The sequence below is a fragment of the Rhinopithecus bieti genome, unplaced genomic scaffold (assembly GCF_001698545.2).
Source record: "Rhinopithecus bieti isolate Rb0 unplaced genomic scaffold, ASM169854v2 scaffold_12573, whole genome shotgun sequence".
Classification (NCBI taxonomy): Eukaryota; Metazoa; Chordata; class Mammalia; order Primates; family Cercopithecidae; genus Rhinopithecus; species Rhinopithecus bieti.
The window spans coordinates 58,252-77,651 of NW_016807321.1; the positions used below are offsets into that span (position 1 = coordinate 58,252).

Sequence of the window (19,400 nt, forward strand, 5' to 3'; positions counted from 1 at the left end):
AGAGTCTCGCTTTGTCGCCCAGGCTGGAGTGCAGTGGTGCGATCTTGGCTCACTGCAAACTCCGCCTCCCGGGTTCACGCCATTCTCCTGCCTCAGCCTCCTGAGTAGCTTGGACTACAGGCGCCCACCACCACGTCCAGCTAATTTTTTTTGTATTTTTAGTGGAGACGGGGTTTCACCATGTTAGCCAGGATGGTCTCGATCTCCTGACCTCGTGATCCGCTCGCCTCGGCCTCCCAAAGTGCTGGGATTACAGGCATGAGCCACCACGCCTGGCCGATACTGTCTGATTTTTTAAGTAATATTTACCGTTTTTGCAGCAACACAGAACTACTTTTACAACAAGGGCTGAGTGTGTGTATTTTCAGTGCTGCCCTGAAGGCGCTGCCTCCTGGCTATGGGAGCAGGCACCACCTCACCCCGTGTGCCCTTGGAAGAGTGTTCATGTGACTGCTGGTGAGGAGGGCACATTTTACTTAGAAGGGCTGCTTCATGAGAATAGGGCTGCGGCACCTCAGGGTCTGCCAGTTCAGCTCACAGCCCAGGGAGAGAGATAGGTGCCCACAGAGTGAATAGGATCACCTTCCAAAAGGTAAAACCCGCCAGGCATAGTGGCTCATGCCTGTAATCCCAGCACTTAAGGAGGCTAAGTCAGGAGGATCACTTGAGGCAAGGAGTTCAGGACCAGCCTGGGCTACATCGCGAGTCCCTGTCTCTTTTATTAAAAACACAAAATTTAGTTGGGTGTGGTGGTGTGTGCCTGTAATCCCAGCTACTTGAGAGGCTAAGGCACAAGAATCACTTGAACCCAGGAGGTGGAGGCTGCAGTGAGCCGAGACTGTGCCACTGCACTCCAGCCTGAGTGACAGAATGAGACCCTGTCTCAAAAAGAAGTCGTCCCAAAATCTAGTCCTGTAAGAAATCCACCACATTCGAAAGGAACATGGGGGCACTTGGGACCCACCGCCCTCTGCCTGGGTGTGGGGAGGAGGCTTCCAGCCAGCAGAGTGGGGGTCAACAACAGAAAGACGCTCTCCTAGGCAAACAGCCGGTTACCTTGTAAGAAAAGTTCTTCTGCTGAGCCGTTTCTGATATTTTCTCTACAAGATTCTGTAGCCTTTGTTGCGTGGCATGTGATACATAACTTACTACATCTGGATGTAATTCCGTTATACCATGTTTTTTACCTAAAGGTCAGGCAATAAAAACAGATTTTAAAATCATTAAGCACAGTTCTTTCTTTATGGCTAATCTCTCATCCGGCAGTTACTGCTTTTATACAACCTAAGGGCAGCCCAGACAGGCTGGTGGGGTGGAAGGCAGTGGTACCCACACTTTACCCAAGAACCACCACCAGCAACCATGTGGAAATCACAAACTCAGACAAAACACATAACCAGGTATCAGGTGTGCTCACCTGAAGCTCCATGCTCCAACAGCGCTGCTGTTTAATAAGGACTCAGGGATTAAACACCAACATACCTATTTCTAATATTCTTCTCTGCAAAGGCGCTTGGAGGAGGAAGGTTTCGTCTTTACAGGACCGCGTTAGCGTACCCACCAATTCAGAGTTGGTGGCTAATATTCTTGCACTTTCTTCTGACAGGTTTACTCCAGCCATTGATGCAACATCATTAATGTCATCATCGTCCCTTGAGGAAAGAAGGAAAGATCGTTTTAACTGTACAAGGAATTCATCGGGAGGAGGGCTGGGGTGGTAAGGGCAGGAAACCCCATGTGGAAGGCAGGGCCGCGCCAAGGCCAGGCCTCTGTCCTCCCAAGCGCCTGCACCTGCTGCATCTGCCACAGCAAAGAGGGTGCCTCGCTGCTTTCCTGGAAAGCCTGACCGTTTTGCGGAAGGAGAGCTGTGAACTGGCGCCGGGTTAGTATCTACACACAGATGCACAGGGGACTCAAGTCCAGAGAAAGCAGAGCTGGGAACAGCACAGGGACTTCTGGGGGTCTGATCTATGCAAAGCTTTTCAAAGCCAGAGGCAGCATTAAATTCTTTTTAAAGGCTCAGAAAAGTTGGAAGAAGAGTACGCACAATTTTTTCCTGAATCACCTGAAAGTTGCTAACCTGACTCTCCTCCACCCAGAACATTCTGCGTATGTTTCCTACAGAGAAGGGCGTCCCCTCCAGAAGCAGGCTGCCACTGAGACCAGGCCATGATGAATGACCCCTCCCCAGGCCCTCCCCCATGGGCCCTGGTCCCAGCAGCGCCTCTCCCTGCAGGACAGTCCACATCCCAATCCCAGCTGCCTGCAGCTGCCACGTCTTGTCCAGCTCCTCGAGCTGGAAGGTTCCTCAGCCTCTCCTGACGCCTGGGTTGCCCCTGACACCTGGAAGGCACAGGCCAGCTGTGTGCAGAACGTCCTCTTCCAGGCTGACTTCAACCCCCTCATGAGGAGACATGGGCTAAGAGTCCTGCTGGGAAGTCCACATGCACGCAGCCTCCACTTGCCGCCTCCAGCAGTGGGCTCTGAACACGAGGCCGGGGGCCTGCCTGCCATCTCCCAGGGTCGCTGTGTCCTGGGGAGCTGCTCCACAGCAGTTCTCACGCCCAGTCCTCCTACAGGCTCCACGTGCTCACTCAGGGTCTGGCCACGGCCTGGCGTCCCGGGCGGTCACGGACTGTGACTGGGCTGCACAGCTTAGGGCTCCAGCTGTGGGACCCAGCCATGGGAACGGAGGCCACTCTGCTGACATCCACGTCCAGGTCATGCCCATGTCCACTGCTCTCTGACACAGGATGGTCTCTGCTCATCTTGTATTTCCTTATCCCAGCCCTGCAATCAGTCTTTTCTCTCAGGAGCCCTTGTCATTTTAGTGGAAAATGGTTTTTAGAAGACGACATCTGAGCACTAGGTGTGCTCATTGCTACTGGCGCGTTACTGTTCCCAGGACCCTGCAGTGGACAAAGCTAGAAACTTATGGCAAGACCCATGGTTACCTATGCCTGCCGACACACGCTGAAACCCAGTGGCTTGCATCAGCATTCCAATCCTGAGCCAGCCCACAGGGATCGTTCTCCTTTATCCCTTCTGCCAGGTCGCTGACTCCTTGACAGCAAAACACCAAGGCTTCCCGCAGCCTTGATTCTTTCACCTGTGTATGTCCCTAAGTGACCTCCCTCCTCACTGAGGTATCAGCCTCCTGTTGGGCCCAGACATGCTGGCCATCTCTCCCTGCTTGGGCTTGGACTCTGGCTCAGGCCACAGCTACTCCCCAGGCCTGCTATGCCCTGCCTGATGCCTTTAGGTTCGATGAAGTGTCTGGGAAAGGGAAAACTCATAGTAAGACTTCCTAAAATACACACAACTCCACCACCCCTTGATCACAACAGAGATCACACCAAGCCTCTCCCATTGCTCAGGTCCCATAAGCACCTCCCTGACAGCGATGCTAAGACCAACTGCTTTCCAGGAGGCCCAGGCAAAGCACAGCATTTCTTTTTCCAGAAACAGGGTCTCACTCTGTCACCAAGACTGGCATATAGTGGTAAAACCATAGTTCACTGCAACACTTAACTCTTGGCCAGAAGAGATCCTCCTGCCTCAGCCTCCCAAGTAGCTAGGCCCACAGGCGCACACCACTAAGCCTGGCTAATTTTTTATTTTTTTGTTATTGTTGAGTAAGGTTTCACTATGTTGTACAGGCTGGTCTCAAACTCCCGGGCTCAAGCGATCCTCCCACTTCAGCCTTCTATAGTGCTGGGACTATAGGCTTGAGCCACTGCGCCTGGTCCAGTACAGCTTTTCTGAGGATTCTGAAGTTGAATACATGGAAAGTGAAGCATTTTATACTATGAATGCAATGAACTCAAAATACTACACTATATTAAAAAATGAATTTCCTATTAGTTCATATAAAAATACAGTTGATTCGCTTTCTGGCTATGTGTATGAAGCAAAACCTCTGAGTCAACTCTATGGAAAACACACTTGTGTGAACATGAGGTAAAACTGAGCGACGTGAGGTCAAAGTGAGTGTGAAGCAGCAGCCTCGGAGCCCCTGGCCACCAGGGCCACGTGGGAAAGACCCATGGGCGGGAACGCAGCAGCACGGACTCTGGACTCTTCTCCACTCTGGCCACACTCCTCCAATGTACACAGGCCCATTCCTTACCGAAACGAACCTCCCCCAGGCTCCTTGAGTTTATTTTTCTGTGCAGCAGCTGCTTGTGCCGAGACAGTGGAAAGGGCTTTGGTTCCAGGTAACACAGCAGGTTTCACCACAGGGACTACAAAACAAACACACAGTGGAAACCACACAAGGCTTTTATTAGATCAACTATGTGCTCTGGTGCTTTACAGGCCCAGAGGCACAGCTACCACTCTCCTAATTAGCTACAAGAAAGTTTCCAAAAACTTCAGATTAATAACTCTAAATTACAGTACGACGTGTAAGCTGTACTTCTCAAGCATTTATTTTCCTGCATTTCATCAAGGTTTTTAAAGTGCAGGAATAATTACAGATAAAGAAGCTAACCATGGTAAATAAGTAAGAAACATTTAAAATCATACTGACAGTGGTGATGGTTACACAACACAGTAAATGAAATTAATGCCACTGAACTAGATACTTATAATGGCCAATTTTATGTAATGTACATTTTGCCACAATTAAACAAACGTCCAGTGACAGCTGGCTCTGGGAGCAGCCCTTGGTCTTGAGTGGCCAGGGGCCCACGAGGCCCTCACCTGGCTGCAGCGGGTTCAGCTGGATCTGCTGAGGCGTGGTGAGCATGATCCGGTTGTGAGGCTGCCGCAGGGCGACCATGGGTGTCTGCGTCAACGTCACCTGCGGAGGCCGGATCAGGGCTCCTGGCTTCGGAGGCTGCTGGATCACCTGAGGCAGAACCAGCAGAGAATGGTGAGCATGCTCCCTGAGGGCCAGGGGCCCCTCGGTCCCTAGCAGGAGGTTCCTCCCTTTCCTTCCGTTGTACCCCACGCCCTCAGTGAGAAGTCCTGGGAAGACCCTGTGTGCGGCTCAACCCCAGCAGGCTACAGGACCATGCTCTGGGCATTGACTCGGCCAGACCAGGGCAGGACGTGGGCAAGGGGTGCCCGTGTGGGCACAGAAGGGGCAAGCGGGGAGCAGATCTGCTGCCTGGAAGCTGCCCCTGGGCACTGGTTAGGGCCTGTAGGGGGCGGGTAGCAAAGTTGGGCACTGGTCAGGGCCTGTAGGGGGCGGGTAGCAAAGTGATGCCTGCTGACCTCAGCAACCGAGGATGGGGTGGACCACTACCCCCCAAATATTAGCAGAGGTGACACTGTTGCCTGGTGGCTATAGGTCAAGTGGTTTTACCTCGTCTGAATTTTCTTTTTTTTTTTTTTTTTTTTTTTTTTGGAGGCAAGTCTTGCTGTCTCCCAGGCTGGAGTGCAGTGACGTGATCTCGGTTCACTGCAACCTCTGCCTTCCAGGCTCAAGCGATCCTCCACCTCAGCTTCCTGAGCAGCTGTGACCATAGGCGCCCACCACCATGTCTGGCTAATTTTTGTATTTCTTCGTAGAGATGGGGTTTCACCATGTTGGCCAGGCTGGTCTTGAACTCCTAGGCTCAAGCGATCCTCCCACCTTGACCTCCCAAAGTGATGAATTACAGGCATGAGCCACCAAACCCAGCTCCCTTTCTGAATTTTCTATAAGAAGGCTGAGGGCTTTTCTACTAGAGTGGGGTTAGAGCCCCTAAGTCCTGCCTGAACTTGGCCCTCAAGGGCCTCTACCCACTGCCCCCAGCATGGCCAGCTCTGTCCACCCAGACCCTTCTGGGCCCCTCATGGTAGGGTCTGCCCAGCTCTGCTTTCATCCTGCCTCTCATTCTCACCTCCAGCACAAGGCAGAGATCCCAAACCTGGCAGCACTGACCACGGCCTGTGTTCTGGCCCTGTCCCCAGGACACTGGGGCCCAGAGACACTGGCATTCCTGTCAAAAGCCAATGCTCAAGTCCATAAGGCCTGGCCCCAAACCTCTGGGTCCAGGTATTCCAGAATTTAGTTGCTACCGTTTGCAAAGGTGCCCTGGCAGGTAAACTCCATGCTGCAGAACATGTGTGGGGGCCTGGGGAAGGGGCCTATAATGCAAACACTTCTTCAATAAAACAGGAACACCCAGACTGGACAGGAGAAGCCTCAGGCAGCTCAGGCCACCTGCTGTCAAATGCTCAGGCCAGGCCCTGCGGTGTAGGGAACCTGCCATCAAATGCCCGGGCCAGGCCCTGCGGTGCAGGGAGCCTGCCATCAAATCAGGGAGAAGCCCGGGTTCTGCCTCCACAGGCTTCAGGGTGCAGGCAATGGATCGGATGCCCTGGATCCCACCGACTGCGCTCTGCAGACTCCACACATGGTTATGAGGAGCCCATGGAAGCAATATGCAGAGGTGATCCTGCTGCCGAACACAGCATCTAATTCTAAAAACACCCACGCTGCTCATGTGTGACTAAGCACCAGAGGTCAACACCTGGCAAGAAAATGACTGCCCACAGACCGTCCCTGCTTAAATAGAACCCACCTTTTGGGTAAACTAGCTCCACTGATTGGGAATAGGGAAGTTCTATCCTTACACTACACTGAAGCAAGGGGCACAGCACATCTCTTTCCCTCTGGAGTCAAAAGGAAGGCAATGAAGCCCTCTCTTTACACAGGAGCTCAGCCCTTCCCAGTGGCCATGCTTCCCTGGCCTTTATAAGGGACACCTTCCCTCCATGCCATTTTACCCTGTTCTCCTCGCTACTAATCAAGACAAAAACAAATGCAACTTGAACAGAGCACAAGAGCCAGCTCCCCAATGGATACTCTTCACCCAGCTGGTTCTGATGTGTGCACCATCAGAACACATACCGGCTCAAGATGAGGGAGCCCGCACCATTGTGTTTTTTAAGCTGTCTTTAGAGGAAGAAAACCCCTCTGACATTTTTTTAAAACTGCCCTTCTACGTTTGGTGAATCCCTCTGCCCATGAAAGAGAATGTGCTCGAAATGTAACTCTTCTGGTAAAGACATCCTTTCTCTAGCTGCAGAGCAAACGTCATGACTACAAAACCAACAAAGCCAGATCCAAATTGCACATAAATGAACCGATATGAGCAGCCGCAGCTTTGCCTCCCGGGACCCACCTAAATCCACCCTGCACTGTGAGCTGCTACCCTGTCTCCAGTCTCCTGCCCACCTGTCCCACGTGGGTGCCCGTGTCTTACGCTTGGACCGCTGCTCCTAATCCAAGAGAACATCTGTCTACAAGATCCTCTAAAAACACACTACATTCGTTTACACCAGTAACATCCCTAGACAAGACAAGGTGGGGACGTGCCGGTGGTTCAAAGCCAACTCAACTATTTCATTTTACTGAGACAAAATACAAAATCCCAGGGCCTCAACCCTGATTTCTATTTTAACTAAGGTAATGCCTAAGCTTCCTCTAGCAGGAGCCTTCCTGCATGCTTAGAAAAGGTTTCTGAGCCGTGGCCAATTTATCTGAGAAGCTGGAGGGAGCAGAGGCACGGTGGGCTGTGTGGACCAGTAAGGCGCCCCTTCCATACCAGCGGTGTGGGTTGCCCCTGCTTGCCGACGCCGACCTGCGTGGGCTGCGTGAGGCTGAGCACAGGGGGCTGGAGGGCACTGGTCACGGTGGCCGCCGTCTTCCCGGCTGTGCGCTGGACTGAGCTACTCAGCACCACAGCCGTGAGCGCAGTGGTGGCCTGCGAGGCGGGCGGTGGCGGCTGCTGCTGGCTCTGCTGGATGAAGGCCGCGGAGTCGGGAGTCAACTGTCTCAAGGCGGGTAAGCTCCTCTGGGTGGAAAGACAGACACGAGGGGTCAGGGGCTTGCTCATGCGTCAGTTTTCCTTGCTTAAAAATTCAGAAATAACAACTTTTACAGAAAATCTGTGAGTTAAATAAGACGGATCTTGGCCCTCACAGCAACACGTCTGGATGTCAGGGGCCAGGACCTCATCCCGCCCTCCCACTAGGCAGGATTATTCCTGATAGCAAATGTCCAAAATGTGTTTAAGAAAACAAACAAAAGCCATATTTTAAAATACTTTTTAAAATATTTTAACATCACTGGAAGAGAAGATTCTGAATGTTCCCAACACATGGAAATAAGTACTCAAAGTGATAGACCCCAAATACCCTGATTCTATGAATGTAACAAAACATCACATGCACCTCATAAATATGTACAAATATACGTATTAATTTTTTAAATGTGCTGATACCAATGATTATCCAACAGAGACAGCCTGACGCTGTTGAAACCCTTGGTCCTATCCGGTTTTGCAAACGCTACTCCATTCCCTGTTCCCCTCACTTTCAGAAAGCACGCGCCCTTCTCACCACCTTGCGCACGACAGAACCACAAGGCCACAGTGTCAGGGGAGCTCCTGCTTTACAGAAAAACACCTAATATTCTGTCCCCAGGCACTGAGTCCCTGGCCCCACCCCTGCAGGGAGCACAGGCACTGTGCACCCTCCGTGCCTGGAGCATCCTCACCCCTGCGCACTTGGAGCATCTGCGCCCCACCCCTCCCTGGCTCTGCTGCTCGTCAAGCACCAGGACCTTTGAAATTACCTTCAGGAAAGGCACAAGGTAAGGTTGAGGTGAAGAATTAAGTTCTCGGTATAACCTGCTTGTGAAATCTTCTGCTTCAATTTTTCCATCCTTAAAAATAAAATCCATGTTGAAATTCTGGTGAATGAGATTCCACACACACTTCTGAATCCCGCATCACTCTGGTCTCGTATTTTACGGCTGATTCCGCCCCGAGTTTCACTGGACAGAGGAGATGGGAAAGTCTGCGTGCTACACCTTCCACAGATACACGTCTGACAGGCGCTCACCCTGGACACCGCAGTGCAGCCAGCTGCGGACCATGTCTCCTCCTGGGAGGGTCACCTGTCTACTTCTCGTCTTTTTCTAAGTCTCTTACTCAATGCCAGTCTTTACTCAGTGTTTACCAGGCACCTATTCGGTGTCAGGCATTTTGCTAGGAGGCAGATCAGCCTAAAAGTAACTCCATTATCAAAGCCAGCCCTGCAAGCACAGTGCTACAGGAGGTCACAGCGTGCCAGGGGCCACACAGACAGGATCCAGACAGTCAGGGCATCAGCACCTTCAGGAGCAGACAACAGCTGTGCTCACCCCTGCAAGCAGTCAGGGTGCCCAGAGTCCACAGTCAGATAAAAGGGACCCAGAGCAAGAGGGCCAGATCCAGATCCTATTTCAGAAACAGAGGCCAGCGTGGCATAAAGGTCGGGAAGACAGGCGACAAGGTTGGGAAGGCGGTGCCTGGACTGAACCCTGAGAGACTCGGGAAGACACGGTCAGGCGGGCAAGGAGAAGGCACGGAAAGACCAGCCACTCCAGATCCCCAGGCCATCCCACTGAGGCCAGCATACCCCTGAGCCATGAGACAGTCCTGGGGAGAGCCAAGGTGGAGAGCCAAGAGTTCGGCCATGAGTAGAGATGTAGAGCTTGGGACTGTGGGTTAAGGAGAGGGGAGGCCGCCAGGAATCCTCCCACCTTCTGGCCAGGAGACATGGTGCTGTTCACTGTGACAGAGGTTTCGGAAGGGGTGGGGGCAGGGGTGGGGGGCATGGCTCTGCCACTGGAGCACGAATGTGCCTCAGCTGGTCTGCTCCACGGGGAGGGGGCTTCTGCTGGCTCAGGGTGCGGAACGCCTGTTCCAGCAGGGACTGCGGACACCTGGGAATTTTACAAGAGCTCACACAGGAGTGGGGAGAGGACCAGAAGGGAGCTGCCAGGGACCCTGGCCAGAGTGCCGCATGGTGGGGGCAGCCAGAGGAGAAGAGAGCCACAGACAAGGGACACACGCACCAGAAAATGGCAAAGCCCAGGAGACCACCAGGCACCAGCCCCAGAACACCCAGCACCAGGAAGGAGTCTCCTCAGCTAGGCCACACACACCTCTGACAGGTGTGCACCCCTCCCCTCTGCCTGCAGCCTTCCAGAGGAGCTCTCCCTTTGCTGGCACAGGCCTCCCAAGCACAGGTCACAGCAGCAATAGGTGTCTGTCCTATGCAACAGGCCTTAGGGAAAAGGGAATGTCAAGTCAAGGTTTCTCACCAGTAAATTCTGCACGAGCTCTTTCACATTAGCTGCTGTCTCTGTAGACTGCTTGCCAGATGAAGCCAGTTTTATTAACGTAGATAGGAAATTTTTACATTTCTTCACGTTTTCCATAGTTTCCTGGATTAAAGTAAAAGACATAAGTGAAAAATCTTAAAAGGCAGATTTTTGTCACAGCCTTTGGTTACTAAAATATGCGTATGTATAAGAGATACATATATTTCTCCTCTAAACTTCAAGAAAACGCACCACCTCTTGGCCTGTGGACGGGAGTGGAACCCCGGGCCATGCTCCGAGGGGCGGCCCAGCCACATCAGTCACATGGCCACCGAAGTCAGCATCTCCCTCGGTCCCGCAAGGCCACGTCTAGGAAGGCAGCTATGCAAATAATCAAAAAAGTGAAAAGAGACTCTGCAAAGACGCCTGCTGCAATGTCGCTGACCGTAAGGACAACCTGTGCCAATCCAAATGGACACAGAAGGAAACAAATAGGAGGCAGACAAGAAAACAACGAAAAGTGCGCAGCAAAGAAACCCAAGAAGTCGCCAGGTGGGGCTCACTGTTTACAGACGCCCATCACCACAGGCCAACACTGCGCGTACAGACGGGTGGTGCTGCCATTCTACAGACTGAACGCGATAGCACAGACGGGTGGTGCTGCCATTCTACAGACTGAACGCGATAGCACAGACGGGTGGTGCTGCCATTCTACAGACTGAATGCGACAGTCCACCAGTGACTTTTTCAAAGGCAGGTGTCTGGGCTTTTGCTGTTTGTAGACTTTTGCAGTCTGAGGCCCTCGGGGCCCACCTCAAGCAGCAGAGCCCCACACGCTCACGTGGGCCCCAGACTGTTCACTGCTCTGTGAAGCAGGCAGTAAGCGGTCTGGGACAGAAGCCGGCCCGAGGTCTCAAGGCTGCCTTTTCTGACCTGCGCCATGGGCCTGACCGTCTTTGAAGGGACGGAAAGGAGCAGCTCTTACCGTGGCAGCTGAGGAAGTGGTAGTTGCCCCTGGAACCGTGCGCTGAGGAGTCCCCGTCTGAACAGCCGTCGCCGTCCCAAGTGAAGCCGTCTGGGCAGCGCCACCCAGAACGAGTTGAGGCTACAAGAATCCAAAACACAAGGTAAGCGCATCTCATGCTACCAGCTAATGAGGGGAAGACCAGCCTCATGCCCAGAAAAAGAAAACAAGCCTCCCTGTGGTGGCCAGGACGCCCAGGAAGCCAAGGGCCCTGGACACCTGCCAGTCAGCTGGACATGGGAGTGCTGCTGGGACGCCTGCCCTGTGCCCTGATGACCGCAGTCCTGAGCACCTGAGGAAGGCATGATTTGCACCTGCATCAAAAACGGACGTTCACGAAGCCAGGCACCGCAGAGACTCCAGTCCTCAGAAGTCCATGGAAAAAGGCACATAGTGACCAGAGTAAATAATCCTAACGGACAACCCAGATCCCCATCTCTCAGAAATCGAAACAACAGAAGAACGGCTCCTGAAAGCTCCAGCCTCCCAGATGCAGAGGCTGGCTACAGGGCAGTCAGGCCTCCACAGCCACAGCCTCTCGCAGAGGAGGGTCCCCAGCTCCCTGCAATCACCCAAACCCACCTTTCTTTACTCCCCAAAAGTGAGTGTCAACAAGAAGCCTCCCACAAAGGGGAGTTTTCAGAGTAGATTCGAGCAATGAAGGATGGGTCATCAGTGTCAAACTGTCAGAAAGGAGCGGCTGCTTTGCTAAGCAAATGAACAGCCAGACACTGAAAGGTAGCTCAGACAACTCAGTGGCCCGTACTCAATTCCTAACATTTCCATTCTACATGAGTAATCAGAATGCAAATGTTTACTGATACTTTAAACTAGTACTTTTCCAATGTATAAACCTAGCCGTCAACATTCTCTCTCCAACTTCTTAAACACTCATTTGCAGCTTCTGAAAGCAGGGGGCAGTGTAAGCCTGAGAATGGCTCCAGAGCAGCGAGCGCAGCTCCCTCCCCGTGGCAAGGTGGGTGCAGCCCCGCCAGCGTGCAGGAAGCAGCTCTGAACAACCCCGCTTCCAGAGGGGTGCGGAAGGGCTGTGAGGAGGCAGCAGGGTGGAGGGGCTGTTTCTAAGTCTGTGTATCTTTTCACTTGTAACAATAAGCATGGATTTTTATTTGAAACATCAAATAAAAACCTCCAGGGAAGAAAACGTAAAACGACACACCAAGCTGCTGCTTCCGGACCCCAGGAGTACCCAGGACCCATCTCATCTTTTGGGAGTTTTCTTTCCCATCAGAACTGACTCCTCACACTTACTTCTGCTCTGATGAACACATATTTCACTGAGAGGATATCCAGATCGTGTCTGCCACTAAGTATAATGCAAAAACTTAACCATAAGCTTCACTACCTTCTCAGAAAAGTCACTGTAACCAAAAATCCAGACGCACCAATCAGAGCACAGGACTGAGCAAGCTTCTTCAGGGAAAACACCGAGGGCGGGGCCTGCACCAAAAGCCAGCACACGTCTCCCTGGTACCAAACCGCTCTTCCACCCGCTTTCACCCACTGCAGCTGCAGCCAGCTGGGACATGACCCAGTGAGGGTGGAAGAGCCGGGGTGGGGGGAAGCTGCCCCTGAAGTCCACACTCCCGGGGCTCAGCCTCCGTTTCACCACTGAGCAATGGGAGCAGGGTCTGTAGCACTGAGGCAAGGACTCTGGATCCGTCAGCAGCGCGTCCAGGCCCACTGCCTGGTTCACGGCAGGTGCTTCACCGGCAGTGACCAATACCACAGAGACCTACGCATCCACGGACGCTCACAGACACCAGACCAAGAAAAACCCCTGAACCACTTTTCTCCCAGCTGCTTCCTGCTGATTGCCCAGAGAAGGCTGCTTCCCTCACCAGGTGCGTCTGACCAGCTAGCCCCTTCCCCTCCATGCACCTCCACCGACCCCTCCAGAACAGCCTGGCCTGCACACAAACCCTTCTGGGCTCTGCAGGCCAAAGGCTGAGCTGTCAGGAGCATCGGCACCACTGGGAGAGGGGCTAGCACCTGCTCTGGGACACGCCCCCCTCCGCAGATGAAAACGCTGTTCTAGAAACCAGCAGCCACCTGGGTGGGTGCAGAACCCTTCTGGAACTATGCTCTCACTACGGAATGGGACGTGAGTGGCAGGTGGCAGCATGGCATGCCAGGCACCCTCAAGGCGGCATGGCCAGGAGTGAGTCCCAGAACCTCCCTCGCCTCAGCATAAGCGCCGCACCATGAGATGAAAGAAGCGATGTCATCTGCTTCCCAGGGTGCGGTGAAAAATTACAGTCCATGTGCCTGCAACAGTGAGAACGACACCTCGGCCACATCCATCTCAGTGACAGCTGCCATCCTCATGGTTACACACAAGGCCACATGTGCACACACACACTGTCCTCACCGCAGGCTGCTTCTGCTTCAGACATGCCTTATGATCAAGTATTAGTAAGCACATAGTTTTTTTTTTTTTGAGACGGAGTCTCGCTCTGTCACCCAGGCTGGAATGCAGTGGCCAGATCTCAGCTCACTGCAAGCTCCGCCTCCCGGGTTTACGCCATTCTCCTGCCTCAGCCTCCGGAGTAGCTGGGACTACAGGCGCCCGCCACCTCACCCGGCTAGTTTTTTGTATTTTTTAGTAGAGACGGGGTTTCACCGTGTTAGCCAGGATGGTCTCGATCTCCTGACCTCGTGATCCGCCCGTCTCGGCCTCCCAAAGTGCTGGGATTACAGGCTTAAGCCACCGCGCCAGGCCAGCACATAGTTTTAAAGCTTCCAATATGGTGGAAAGCTTGAACAGTGCTGCTGGTGTTAAATTCTGTGTGACAAAAAAAAAAAAAGAAAGAAATCCTGACTTATCCCATGTTGGTGGTCAAAGAAAAAGCACTTTCTTCAAGGAGAACCTTCCTCCCCAAATTTGACTTAGTATCCAGTTTAAAAAAAATAATAAATCTCCTAAGGCCTGATCTCTGCATCAAAGAAATCAGGTTTCGTGGCCCCTGCAGCCTCAGCAGATCCGCCGCCCGCCCTCTCACCTGGACGCCGGGCGAGCGCTGCAGGGTTGCACTGGGCTGCACCGTTGTCTGGGCCTGAGACACTTGCTTAATTATGGTAGTTGGGGTCACCTGCCGTGCAATGATAGGTGTTCCAGGTGCCTGAAAAATAAGCAGAGTCACCTAAAACAAGCGCAAGTAAAAAGAATTCCCACCCCCAGGTACACAGAAATTATTCCTTCCAAATGTAACTAGTATATCCGAGTGGGCCCCAGGCTTCTCCATGAGCTGCAATGAAGCCACAGTAATTCTAAAGTTTTCTTACCGAAGAACAAGTGCATGACAAACATTTTCCTATATCACAATAAACGTATCATTAGGCTTCTTAATGGCGTCTCTACAAAAAGTCGTCTCTGAAGAACGCAGTATCTGGAAATGAGTCCTCGTGCTGCTGGCTTGTGACCTCATTAACAATCACTAACAAGGGTGCAAAGGCAGACGGCCAGTCAGTGCTGCAGAGGGGAAGGGATGTGGCCGCCCCGAGGCTAGACGGCCAGTCAGTGCCAGAGAGGGGAGGAAGGTGGCTGCTTGGGACAGAGGGACACCACAAGTCCTGAGCCCATGAAGTTTGTCAGAGAGAGACTGACACGGAAAGAGCAGATAGCAGACTGCAACGCGATGCCCACAGTGCAAGTGAAGCCACGAGTGTCTTCCACAGCATCCCACTCAGCAGACAGGTGCTGCAGACTTGAGGACACTGTTCTGTGCTACTTCAGATCTGGGTGGTCTCTGGCAGCCTCCGGCACGTCCGTCCACGTCCCCGTCTATGGGACAGAGGTACAACTCCAGAGGGTACGCGGGTCACGTGGCAGGCAGAGAACGCTGATCAAGTCATACCAGTCTTCACAAACCTGCCAGGTCGTTCAGAGCAGCAGGGTCACAGTGCCAGGGAAACACGGCAGGAGACGGAGCAGGAACACGCAGTGTGCGGGCACGTGCAGGTGACAGTCATGGGGCCAGACACAGACACACGCCGGGAAAGGCGAGTCCCGGGCACTCTGCCCTCCAAGTCAGAATCCATGCTCCCTACCACAACTCGGGAGTCGGGAGCTTCGGCCCTGAAGGCTGACGAGGTTTTGTGTGTGTGTGGCCCTCATGCGCCCCCTAACAACAGCAGCCAACCCCACTTGCACACAGAGGCTCCCGGACTCTTGGTGCCTTAAGAGTCTCCATGCAGCGCCGGTGGCAGTCCTGCCAGTGGAGTCCTAGCACGATCTCTACTTTGCAGATGAGGGGACAGGCACAGGAAGGTGAAGCCACAGGGAGAAAAGGGAAGGGGCCAGGACTGCCAATCCTGGACTGCTCACTTTGACCCCACTCGGCCAGCCCTTCGGTGGGCTGCAGGAGCTGGTGCCTCTGAGCTGGGCAAGGCCCTGCCACCAAGAGGAGGACAGGAGAGCAGCGCCGTCCTGGTCCATCCTGGATGGGGCCGGACGCCGCACACACTTCCCAGTCCTCACTCCCACGGCTATGCCTGGCCCTTGCAGGCTTCCCCAGCATGCGTGGGTAGAGGGGCTGGGCAGGGAAGGGGTTCACACTCCAGGGCACACGTGCACTCACCTGTACGGTGGAGATCTGGACGGGAGGGGCACTTGTGGGGGTGGCAGGGCGGGGCGCCATGGTGGTCTGAGGCTGGGCATGGGCCTGCGCCTGCATCTGGGCCAAGGCCTGCTGAGGAATCATTAACAACTGCCCATTCTCACTTCGGACGAGGACCATTCCTGCAGACAAAGGAGACCTGGCGTCAGGAACGCACCCACCCCAAAGCCCTGAGGAGACCCTGGCCCGACCCAGGGAAAGCTGACAGCTGTGAGAAGAAAACAAAGGAAATCCAGTCTCACACACACGGATCCCCTGAACTCGAAACACACTTGTGAATCACGATGGTACACAAGACGAGAAAACTGTCAAGGCTGCTAAAAGGCCGTGAAAAAAAAAATGGCACCTGAGCCTTCCTTTTATAAATGAGCCGGACAGCAAGGCAACGCAGCAATGGTTTCCACCGGCCACATCACGTGCCCCCAAGCCCCCAACCGGCCTACACACCCCACAGACATGCCAGTCTCCTTGTTCCCACCTCCTGCCTGTGCCACGGCCATGTCGGCTGGGCTGGGCCTAGAGGTCACAACCATGTCTACGGCCCACACTCCAGGTTCTCCCAACCTGCTGTCCTGTGACGCCCAGACCCAACAGAAGGAGGGTGGGCCACGAGGCTCCTCACCAGAACCCTCCTCTCGGGAGGCGGGACAGTGCTGCCCCCACGCTGCCCTGACACCCACAACACAGGCGCAGAGATGCGACACAACCCTTAGCAAAGGAGAACCATTTGCCCTTCATGGTTCTTGAGCTGAATCATGGGAAAGCAAATCCTACCATTTAGGTTTGGCATTAATTTTAGCTTCAAAAAACAGCAACCAGTTAGATCATAAATTCCATTAGAAACAGTAACACAACGGTCCAACTTTTAAATGTTAACTTCCCATGACAGAGGTGGGGATGCAGCCGTGGGAGCAGGGCTATAAACATTGCACTCGTTCCCGCGTGAAGACTCAGCAGACGGCCCAGCACCACAGAGCTGAGAAACTAAACACACGTGCAATGAGGCACTGCCACCGGTTGTCCCCACCACCCATCACACACTGGCCAAGCCACAGGGCACAGGGCGCAGCCACTGTGTGGCCTCTCCTTCCTCCCCTTTATGGAGAATGGAACACAATAACCTCAAAAAAGATAAAGTAAGGCCTGAAAACCTCCTGTTGGTCCTGACAAACAAGCGTGGGGCTTCCTCCTCCTGTGCTATGACGCTGGGGCACTCTCAGGGGTTTCAGGAGAGTCTGTGAAGCTGCTGGGCTCCAGCTCTTTCGAAACTCAGCATGCTATCAAGAATAACGGTAATGCCTCTCCTGGGCTAACATCTAAAATTCTTGATCCAAAAAGCCACATTTATGCCCATTAAGAAAACTTCCCCCCAAAACATCCCTTTCAAAATAAACCGTGGAGAAATCAAACAAAAACCAAACACTCAGCTGCAGCCAATAACCTGCTGGAATCTCCAAGCCTGGAGCTCACGAACGAAGTAACAGGAAAGGCCTCCAAGGCTCCATCTCTTGAATCTGCGCCCACAGTGCCCAGAACAGCCTTCAAGGCAGGCGGACGCTCATCAGCCATGTGGCCGCCAGAGCTGCTGCGAGTCACGAGGGAGAGTTCCACTCTCACCCAAGCACACATGGGACCTGGGGACCCCAAAACAAGACACCTGGTAAACACCCCATGTCTGTGATGGTTATTATGGAGTGTCAACTTGATTGAAGGATGCAAAGTGCTGCACCTGGGTGTGTCTGTGAGGGTGCTGCCAAAGAAGGTTAACATTTGAGTCAGCGGACTGGGACAGACACAACTACCGTCAATGTGGCTGGGTACCATCTAATCAGCTGCCAGCGTGGCTGGGACAAAAGCAGGCAGACGAACGTGGAAGGACTGGACTGGCTGAGTCTTCCGGTCTCCATCTTTCTCCCGAGCGGATGCTTCCTGCCCTGGAACATCAGACTCCAAGTTCTTCGGCTTTTAGACTCCTGGCCTTACACCAGTGGTTTGCCAGGGGTTCTCGGGCCTTTGGCCACAGACTGAAGGCTGCTCTGTCGGCTTCCCTACTTTTGAGATCTGGGGACTCGGACTGGCTTCCTGGCTCCTCAGTGTGCTCACAGCCTATTGTGGGACTTCACCTTGTGATCCTGAGAGTCAATTCTCCTAATAAACTCCCCTTCATATAGTCATCTCTCCTCTTAGTTCTGTCCCGTTAGAGAATCCTAACACAATGTCCTCAAACCCCACACTTCATTCACTGCATTTGAAGACACTTGCTCCTCCTCCTCAAGAGTTCTGAGAAACCAGGATGAGTGTAGTGGCTCACGCCTGAAATCCAGCACTTTAGGAGGCCAAGGTGGAGGGATCGCTTGAGGCCAGTTTGAGACCAGACTGGGCAATATAGTGAGACCCCACCTCTACAAAAAATATATATTTTTTTAAATTAGCCAGGCGTGGTGGCACACCTTAGTTCCAGCTACTTAGGAGACTAGGGTGGGAGGATCATCTGAGTCCCGGAGTTGGAGGCTGCAGTGGGCTATGATCCCATCATTGCACTCCAGCCTGGACCACAGAGTGAGACCCCATTTCCTAAAAACAAAAAAATGTTTTTAAGGAATTCTGAGAAGCCAATAATGGATGCAGACTTAAGTGCACACCCAGGAATGGGATGGTAACAGGACAAAGGAGGCTTCAGTGTCCCAGTGCCTCCACACCCAGCGTCAAACCTGCCAATCTCATAGTGAGTGAAGAGACTTAATTATCAGGAGCTTTGTGCTTTAAAACATTGCATCCAAGGCCAGGCGCGATGGCTCACGCCTATAATCCCAGCACTTTGGGAGGCCAAGGCAGGTGGATCACGAGGTCAGGAGATCAAGACCATCTTGGCTAACATGGTGAAACCCCGTCTCTACTAAAAACACAAAAAATTAGCCGGGCGTGGTGGCAGGCGCCTGTAGTCCCAGCTACTCGACTCGGGAGGCTGAGGCAGGAGAATGGCATGAACTCGGGAGGCGGAGCTTGCAGAGAGCTGAGATCGCACCACTGCACTCCAGCCTGGACGACAGAGCCAGAGTCCACCTCAAAAAAAAAAAAAAAAAGGTATCCAGAGATATTTACAGGAATACTTTTTTTTTTTTAAAAAGTATTAACAAAATTAGCAATGTGGTTAAAATTCTAACAAAATAAAAGTGGCATTCTGGACATCACAAAGTGTACGGAAACAGACATGGGTCACTGTGAAATGTGCCCTATGGTCGGGGCCAGTGTCCCTTGTGGTTAGGAAAAAAGTTGGAGAAGGAATCAAACATCCCACAAGAAGTGACCATGTGACCTCAGGCAGGTATAACGTAGCCTCTCGAAGCACTGAAAATATCTGTGAACCAAGCATGAGTGGCCACATCTCCTAAGCCGAACTGAGGTTTGCTTCCAACAAATAGCGCATAGGAGGCGCTGTCACTGGGGACTTTCTTGTCCGCCTCCCTAGTTATTGTATCACAGCCTGACTGTGCCAAAAAGCAAAGTCAGACACTGTGTGATGGTCTGAGGACAGTCAGAACACCAACAGCTGCATCCAAGCCATGTTTCCGAGATGTTCTCACAGTTCTGGGTCCTGTGAGCTCTGTTTATGGACAAATAATCCAGCAGCATCTATTCACACCAAGGCAAA

At 52.9% G+C, this 19,400-nt stretch overlaps 1 protein-coding gene across 1 annotated transcript in view; it reads right to left on the minus strand.

The window, feature by feature from the left end:
• TAF4 (TATA-box binding protein associated factor 4) overlaps window positions 1-19,400 on the minus strand; it is a gene marked incomplete at its 5' end in the record, with an annotated part of 87,676 nt that overhangs the window by 23,865 nt on the left and 44,411 nt on the right. The window contains 10 exon segments of the mRNA XM_017881141.1: window positions 1,057-1,187; window positions 1,483-1,652; window positions 4,130-4,244; window positions 4,705-4,852; window positions 7,542-7,790; window positions 8,573-8,662; window positions 10,088-10,210; window positions 11,073-11,192; window positions 14,132-14,251; window positions 15,710-15,870. Coding sequence (XP_017736630.1) covers window positions 1,057-1,187; window positions 1,483-1,652; window positions 4,130-4,244; window positions 4,705-4,852; window positions 7,542-7,790; window positions 8,573-8,662; window positions 10,088-10,210; window positions 11,073-11,192; window positions 14,132-14,251; window positions 15,710-15,870 — 1,427 coding nt within the window.